The sequence below is a fragment of the Herpailurus yagouaroundi genome, unplaced genomic scaffold, assembly GCF_014898765.1.
Source record: "Herpailurus yagouaroundi ecotype Mexico unplaced genomic scaffold, PumYag 149903, whole genome shotgun sequence".
NCBI lineage: Eukaryota > Metazoa > Chordata > Mammalia > Carnivora > Felidae > Herpailurus > Herpailurus yagouaroundi.
Window position 1 is genome coordinate 1 of NW_024422625.1, and position 9324 is coordinate 9324.

The window sequence follows — 9324 nt, forward strand, 5'->3', positions numbered from 1 at the left end:
AATTTTTCTTTTTTATGTCTTTATCTGATTTTCATGTAAAATTTATGTTGGCTTCATAAATTTGGATAAAGTGTTAGCATCTGGTGTGAAACCCATTCTTCCAAATTTGTGGACATCTTGGAGAAAAAAAATGTAGAAGGAATGGTAGAAATGACCTCTCCATCTCCTTGGAGGAATGCTACTTGGACCACTTGTAATATTTATTATTAGAAAGATAATGGGGAGTCTTCACATACGTAGCCCTTTTGACAGGCTACACTTGACCTGTCTAGGTTGCTAATAGTAAATTAGCCTGGAATTTTTGGAATGATTGGATGGATTCAGCTGAAAAATGTCAATTAGCTATGCATTTGTCAGAGTAAATGTTGAAGATGTTTTATGACCAAAATAAGGTCCTTTTCTGTAAGGAGGCTATACACGCATCATTAGGGCCGAGTCTTCATTGTTCTGTCTTCTTCACGTGCAGCCTACAACAGCCTGAACAAACTTGGGGACTCTTCTTAGTGGTCTCACGAGTCTCCATTCTTGACCTTTGTGTTCTGTATCCTTTGACTTATTGGTAAATTTTGATAGCGGATAATGTTTTTGATTGTCCAACTTTGTTATTTTGGCCAAAAAAAAAAAAAAGGTGTTTCTTCTTTCTCTCTTCTCAAGAGAACGTTATATAAAAAATGTTTCTTTTTTCTTTTAAAAATTTTTATTTTAAATTTCTGTTTTCTTTCTTAAGTGTTTTGAGTATTCACCAGGGAAGCCTACTTTAGGCCTGCACTTTTCTTTGTGAAATGCTGTATCAGTCAGGGATCAGCCATCAAAAAGGACGCACACATGATTTGAACAGAGTTTAATATAAAAATTAACCAGGTACAAAGTTGTTAACTAGGTATCTGAAAGTACATAAAGATAGCTCTCTGCTTTCATGGAGGTAACAGTTGTAAGAAGCAGCTTCTACTCCTAAGGGTGAGGGAGCAGAGACAAGAAATTGGAATTACTGAAATGTAGTTCTTTAGAATAGAGTCCTGTGGAGCTGATGAAAATCCCTTTTTGGAGGGAGTGTATCTTGGCTATTGGCTTGTTTCTCTGAACTCAGAAGAGAGGCATGATAAGCCTGGGACCCGGATTTTTTGGAGATAGAGTAGCAGCACGCTAGTGTTATCTCTAAGAAAGCCCAATGAGGCTAGTTCTCAAACTGTTGGAGAGACCGCACCCTGGATTCACCTGCTGCCATAGCAAAGAAACATCACTGCAGTAGCTGTGGTGATAATGCTCACACAGGCACAGCAGGCAGAGGGGGAGCCCGTAGAAGCAAAGAGGAAGGAATCCCTTCCCCTGTCTCTACCTTTGCAACCTCCCCCTGGCATGGTCTATCACCAGAACATAAAATATAGACAGATGGCAGTACAAGAATGTGGTTTGTAGAGTCCCCATATCAGAAAGCACAATACAAAAGGGTGGGTTTTGAGCTGAGAGATAATCATACAGTTTCAATATGTTTAATAAACATAGGTATATAAGGATATTTTTACCCTAGGAGGTAGTTTCTTATAGGAATTTTCCTATTTTCTGTAAAACTTTAAATTTAGAGGTGTAAGATTGGACATAATATCATCTTATAATATTTTTAAGGATTGCAGCATCTATATTTTTCATACTGGTTATTTGTTTTTCCCCCTTCTTGATCAGTCTTGCCAATGTATTGTCAATTTTGTTGATCTTCTGAAATAACCAACTTTGGTTTTGTTAAGTGTTGAATGTAACATTTTTTTTATTTTGATTAATTTTTGGTCTTATTATTTTCCTCCTCTAGTTTCCTTAGGTGAATTATCTTTAGATGGACACTTAGATCACCTGTATGCGTCATTTCTCTTTTAAAAATATGTGCATATAGAAAAGTGCTTGCAAATGCGGCTATAGCTGCATTCCTTATGTGCTTATGTATGTATTGTTTTTTTATTAGTATTTAGTTAAAAATTTTCTTAATTTCCATTGTGTTTCTTGTTGAAATATGGATTACTTAGAGGTGAATTGTGTTGACTTACTAATGAGTTAAATGAAGTTCATATGCTTAGAAAATAGATGGACAGTAGGATCTCATGTTATAGTCTGTCAATTAGAATATTAATTATATTGTCTAGCAAGAACTCAATCCTGATCCAATGTTGTTTTATTCCTCCAGTACAGAGTTGTGAGAAAACGTTATATATAGCCTTCAAATCACTTATGAATAAATGGTGGTTCCTAAAACTAAGGACTTCTATTACTGAGTACAGCTGAGATAATTGCATCTTAAAAATATTCCAAGAAACCATCATATGTCCCCATGAATATCTGAAGGCTGATCTAAGTATTGCTTCCATGATTATTTGGTTTGGGGAAATACAACTTTCTGCAAACATCTCTTTTTTAAAATTTTATTTTTGATGTTTACTTATGTTTAAGAGAGAGAGACAGTGAGGGACAGAGTACAAGCAGGGAAGGGGTAGAGAGAGAAGGAGACACAAAATCTGAAGCAGGCTCCACGCTCTGAGCTGTCAGCCTAGAGTCTGATGCGGGGCTCAACTCACGGACTGTGAGATCATGACTTGAGCCGAAATCGGACACTCAACTGACAGAGCCACCCAGCCGCCCCAAACATCTCTTGATATAGTTGGCACTTCTCTTTTTAAAAATATTTCAGGAAATTAAAAATTCTAACTACCATTATTTATATAGTTTCATTATATCAGCTATATCATCATCACTTTATTTTAACGGTATAGAGATTGAGATGTCATTATTAACAGTTTAGGTCTTGGTATACAGATAGTACACAAGAAGTCATGGCTTTCTTCTTTTGTTCATGGGAGTAAACTAGAAATCACAATATTATAAAAGTGTGTCAGTATAATTTTAGTTAGCAAATGGCCTGTATCACTCAGTGCTATAATATATGCTCTATTACAATGGCAGTTTCATTCAAAAAGATCATAAGATGTTGACATGACTGTTTTGCCCAATCCAAGACTACTAACACTAACACCCAACTGCTCACATTTTCTTTCTCTATGTTTTACTATTTATGCATGCCATATCATACATTTTGGGGGCTTTCTGTTGAGGGCTTCCCTCGAAAGGAGAAATTGGTTAGGTAAATAGCCCAAAAGAACATGGTCTATCTGAAACTTGTAGAAAGAAAGGTTGTGTGGTATGTGGAATTTTGTGGTGGTGGTGGTTTTGTTAGAACACCAAAAAGAAAGCCTTTCCTTCATTATTTTTTTAAATTTGCAATATATAACACGTGAAATACACAAAGCAATATAAGTAGGTAAGGAAGAAAAGCATGCAAATGAACGATGGTATGGTGGTAGATAGAACATACCAATACCATCTTAGTTGCCTCGGCTCCTTCTGGAGTCCCTCTGTTTCCTGGAGGGAGCATTAGCTCTGCTCCTCTCAATGTGTAGCTTTCATTACTGACTCCAAAGCATCTGTTCCAGTTGTGTGCCAGCCACCAGGACAGAAGAAAGAGAAAATGGAGCTGATGTCTTTAAAGAGATGGCTGATTTTCACAAATTGCTTCTCATGTTCTGCTGCCAGAAGTCAGTCATATGGCCACATCCGTCTGCAGAGACTAGGAAATGTGCGCTGCAGCTGGGTGGTCATGTGTCCAGCTGAATCTTGAGGGTGTTGTGTTAGTCATGGGAAGAATAGGCATATGGACCCTTAGCAGCCAGGCACTGACTTACGGTGTATCCCCATGTTTGGTTTTACAAGGCAACACAAGATTGTTTTTCAGGATGGTTAAGTCAACTTTCACCCACCATCAGGCTATAAAATTTCCATTAATACACAGCAATACATATTGTCAACAATAACTGTTACTGACAGATGTTTTTCTTTAACATGTATGTCATTATGATCTAACGTTACATTTTTGTGATTACTAATGAGGTTGAGTGTCTAGTGTCCAGTGGTATTTCTTTTCAGAAATAAACACCTGGTCTAAATTTTTCCCACTGTCGCCCCTTTTGGATTATTTCTCTTTTTTATTAATTTCTAGGAAGTTTTTAGATTTTGGAATAAAATTATTGTGTTGTATGCATTGATGGTTTCATTTTGGCTTTCTTCTCTTCACTGTAAATTTTTTTGCTTCAAAGGAACACATTCTTCCCGTCTACTAGCAATCCTTTCTTATTGCTTTAACATCAGGTAAAATTAGAATCATGAAATTCATTTATTCACATAAGAAAATAGGTAATGTTTCAAGAAGTTGTGAATACTTTTCCTGTTTTATTTAGCAAAAAAATATGTGAAGAGAAATTCAATGTTTGAATCAATAGTTAAGACTTGAAAACTTGGGGCTCCTGGGTGGCTCAGTCAGTTAAGCATCCGACTTTGGCTCTGGTCATGATCTCGCTGTTCGTGGGTTCAAGCTACGTGTTGGGCTCTGTGCTGACTGCTCAGAGCCTGGAGCCTGCTTCAGATTCTGTGTCTCCCCTCTCTCTCTGCCCCTCCTCCACTTATGCTCTCTCTCTGTCTCTCAAAAACTGAATAAATGTTAAAGATTGAAAAAAAAGACTTGAAAATTTGAACTATAAGGGTTATGCTGTGGAGTACAAGGGCAATAACATTATAATTTGATTCATTTTTTTTCTAATGAGATGTAGATCACTCAAATATCTTTATTTCTAGTGAGATGTAGATCACTCAAATATCTTTATTATCCTCTCTAGCTAAGTTAGAATTAAAGTAAGTAAATCAAGTATTATTAGAAATGAGAATAATGATAATTAACTCAGTGGTTTTGTAACATACGAAAACTAGGTAAAATGCTTAGCATGGTGTAGGGATTATTGGTAAACTAATGGTAGTATTTATTATTCTTATCATTATCATTATCAATGTCATCTGGAAATATTTGAATAAATATAAAGGAATATTTATACAAATTATTATTTTCAATTATTATCCTCTCCAAGTGGTAAGAATATAATTTGTGGAGATTTGAACACATTTTCATAATGGAATAAACACAAACCATACATCTGGGAATACTTAAAGCTGTAGGTATGATGAACAGGTCATGTTTCCAGTTCAGTTTATAGGTAAAAATGTGGCCAAATTTGGATGCAAAGGGTGCAATTTCTGATTTAATGAGAAAACTAGAAATTATCCTTTGAATCCATATGCTGACTTATCAGTCTCTTTATGGCATTCCTGATGTCTTTATTTCTCAGTGTGTAAATGGCTGGATTCAGGAGAGGTGTGATTACTGTGTAAAACACAGCAAGAAACTTGTCCACCCAAGTGATGCTAAGTGGCCACAGATAGATGAAGATGCAGGGTCCAAAGAACAGCAGCACCACTGTGATGTGGGCAGTACAGGTAGACAGTGCCTTTGATGCTCCATTCTTAGAGTGAAGGCGCACTGCTACTAGGATATAGGTGTAGGAGATGAGTAGGATAATGAAGCAAGTTGTTGCCAAGACCCCGCTGTCAGCATTTATCAATATTCCCAGAGTATGTGTATCCATGCAGGCCAATTTGATCACCAAAGGGATATCACAGAAAAAACTGTCCACTGTTCTGGGTCCACAGAAGGGCAGATCTAAAATCATAGCTAGTTGGCTCATGGCATGCACAAAGCCAATGGCCCATGATACCAAAACCAGCCAGATGCACTTTTGTCTGTCCATGATGCTGGAATAATGGAGTGGCTTGCAGATGGCCACATAACGGTCATAGGCCATTGTCACGAGTAGCACCATCTCACTCCCTCCAAAAAAATGCACACAGAGGATCTGGCTCATGCAGCCATCGAAGGAGATGGTCTTATTTTCCTTTAGGAAGTCTATGGTCAGTTTAGGGGTAGTTACTGAGGAAAGGCAGAAGTCCACAAATGAGAGATTGGCTAAGAGGAAGTACATCGGGGAATGGAGATGAGGGTCAGTGATGAATAAGAACACGACAAGGAGGTTGCCCACAACCGTCATCAGGTAAAGCATGGAAAATGGCAGTAAGAGGAAGTTCTGGACCTCTCTTGAATTACAGAGTCCACGAAAAATAAACTCAGACACCACAGACTGGTTAGCTTCCTCCATTTAGTACGTTGTGTTCTCATGTGACCTAAAGGAAGAACTAAGAACTTCTAGAATGGAAAGAAAAATCTAATTAATGCTCAGGTGCTGAGGAGCAGATAAATAGTATTCATGTCAAAAATTCAAATCATACCATTGTACAAAAGCTCAAAATGGGGGTGCCTGGGTGCCTCAGTCGGTTAAGTGTCCGACTTCGGCTCAGGTCATGATCTCACAGTTCATGAGGTCGAGCCCCGCGTCGGGCTCTGTGCTGACAGCTCAGAGCCTGGAGCCTGCTTCACATTCTGTGTCTCCCTCTCTCTCTGCCTCTTCCCTGCTCATTATCTGTCTCTCTCTGTCTCAAAAATAAATAAACATTAAAATTTTTTTTTATATTAAAAAAAAGCTCAAAATGGAAAATAAAGTTTTTGTGAATTTGTAAGTAGGCACAGTCTGATGGCCCAGAAGGAGAGCTAAGTATAGAAGGGTAGGTCAAAAGCCTTACCTAGCTTAAGTATAGTTGTTATGGGAATAAAAAATGAATATTCTGGTTAAAAATTTCAATAGTAATATATTGGGTAAATAATTTCTCCAAGGCTTCAATGTGCCTCTCCTGCAGGAAAATGAGTAGGTTTAAATATATTCAGAAGTTATTTCCCAGAATCCGGGAGATAATCAAATGCTACATTTCTGACACAAAACTTGCTTCCCAGAAACAAATATTGCTTTGTGAAAATGTGTTAGCAGACTGAACCAATTATTTCACTGACTCTGGGAAAAACCGTTCACCAAATGACTTGAGAAAAGATAGTTGTGTTTCCAAAGAGACCCCAGTTACTGACTGTGCGTTCCTAGTATCCAGTATTTCCCTGCATTTGGAATCTCCCCATGGAAGAATATGACCACAAACTCCTGTTTCCCTTGGCCTGAGTAACATTAACATGCCTTGATGGTCCCCAGTTCTGGGTTCTCATTGGTAACAGAGATTTCTTTTTTGAGGCTGCCCTAAAGGAAGGATATATGAAAGCTACTTTTACTCCTGATTGTTCTTCAAGGGAAAATGTAAATTCTAAGTTCGTTTGTATGTAAACTCTTCATTTCTATTGTTTAACTTGAGCTCTGTGGAAATACATATGTTTACTATTTTCTGTAAGCCAGGAGGCCAAGGTCTTTTTTCATTTTTCCTTCTCTTTTTCCATTTCTTCTTTGGTTTCTCTTCATATCTCCATCTTTCTCATAACCTAATTTTTTTAAAAGTTCAGATTATAAAAGCGACAAACTAGCTCGAATTATATAGCACATCTATGTTAAGCACCTTGAAAACAGTTATCTGTCTTATTTATTCATGTGTTTGTAATCCTTCTGCCGGGCTTAAAGCATTTTGCATTTCCACCAGCAATGTATGAATTACCTGTGTTTCACAGGATGTGCAATGTGATGTTATTGTCATATGATGATGAGAAATGGCAAGTGTATGTAGTTTTAATTTCTTATTGTGATTTTAAGCATTTTCTCCATTTTGAAGGATGATTTGCCTTTCTTTTTATTCCGTTTTTTTTTTCTGTTTTACTTTTTCCTATTAGGTTTTGTTCTTTCTCCTTCTAAGTATTTTTCCACAAAAAGTAAGACTTTATTAGAAAAATCAACATGTGCTTATGATGTCCTTGTTAATATCATCTCACTATTGAATTCTAATTATTTATTTTAATGTCCTTTAATATATTTTTTGGTTAGAATACTTCACATAAACCTCACGAACTATGTACATACATACACAAATTATCTATTTTCCAAGTTGTAAAATAAAAAGTAAAAAAAAAAAAAAAACTAGAATATAAACAGGTCTTTGTGAGTCCAAACTTCCAATATAATTTTCCTGCTAGAAATGGCACCTGGTTGAAACCTTGATTTTGACAAGACTAAAAAAATAAATAAAATTTCTTAAATTTTTTTTTTTAGAAGATAAGTAAGACAGGGGAGCCTGGATGTCTCAGTAGGTTAAGTGTCCAGCTTCAGCTTAGGTCATGGTCTCGTGGTCTGGTCCATGGGTTTGAGCGCCACATGGGGCTCTGTATTGACAGCTCAGAGCCTGGAGCCTGCTTCAGATCTGTGTCTTCCTCTCTCTTTCTTTCTCACTGCCCCTCCCCCACTCATGCTTTGTCTCTGTCTCTCAAAAATAAATAAACATAAAAAAAAGTCTTCTGAAATAAGACTTTTTGTTCTGTGAAGAGGTAAAAGAGACACAAATAAATGTAAATGGCTAGTAACGATAGGAGTGAGATACACAGGTTCACATTAAAATCTATTCAGTTTCATTGTCTTGAATTTTAGGTACTTTGCCCTACAGTTTTTGACTGAAACATTTCTCCATTTGCTGCTTTGTTCAGGGGAAAACAAGTAAAATCCAAAAGGAATTAGAAAATGTCAGGATAAGTTGGAGGGTTTTTGAGAACCCATCTTCCCCAACCTGGGCATCTGGCAGCATTTAAGGTCATAGAAAGGCAATGCTGTTGTTAGTATTTGAAATGCTGTTAGGAATTCGGAAGTCCCAGGGATTTGTTGGGAGAGAAAACCCATAATCTTTCCCAGAAGACATGAACCAAATGACACATTCAGAACTCTAAGCTCTATAGATAGGTATGGAAAATAATGCTTTAGGAAAAAAAAAAAAAAAAGAATTTAGTCTTAACCTGTGAGGAAGACATTAAAAGTGTGAGTTCAAACATCAATTATCTGGGATATACTTACACTACACAGATCACCTCTGAAACTGGTTTCTTCGCTGCTTACTGAGAGGGCTTACTCCAGAGTCTGCTTTAGGTGAAATGAATTCCAGGTAATTTTCTGCCATAAGCATTATTGGAGGGACTGTGTCCTCCTCAGTGTGCCAAGTGTGCACTATGAAGAGTATTGGAGGCTTTCCATCTCTATCTCTGTGTTTTAAGTAGAGCCCCGTATTTGGAAAGGTTTTTCCTATCATGCTCTTCGGGGATCCTTAGCTTCCAAGGTTCCCTGAGGAAAAGCTGGGTGTTGAGGGCATCATGCAATAAAAATCCACCCTTTTCAAAGTAGATTCAAATTAGTCTAGTTAAATACAAGTGAAAGTATAAGAGAAAGGCATTTCAAGCCTTTTATTTCTTCGTGTATTAGGAGAATGTAACTTTATTTCTTTTGCCCTGTATGTACCATGACATAAAGGGAACTGAGATATTGGTGTCAATCCCAGCAGAAGTTAGATGATTTACATAGATGGGCAGGTGACAGCTAGCTC

At 37.1% G+C, this 9324-nt stretch overlaps 1 protein-coding gene across 1 annotated transcript; it reads right to left on the minus strand.

The window, feature by feature from the left end:
- Positions 1-5138: 5138 nt before the first annotated feature.
- LOC121026636 (olfactory receptor 4K3-like) lies at positions 5139-6077 on the minus strand. The gene has a single exon (XM_040469429.1). It carries the CDS (start codon positions 6075-6077, stop codon positions 5139-5141), a length of 939 nt encoding a protein of 312 aa, XP_040325363.1.
- Between the last annotated feature and the right edge of the window lie 3247 nt (positions 6078-9324).

Excerpts from the sequence above, each read along its gene's own strand:
- LOC121026636 (XM_040469429.1), bottom strand. The coding sequence starts at position 6,077 with ATGGAGGAAGCTAACCAGTCTGTGGTGTCTGAGTTTATTTTTCGTGGA.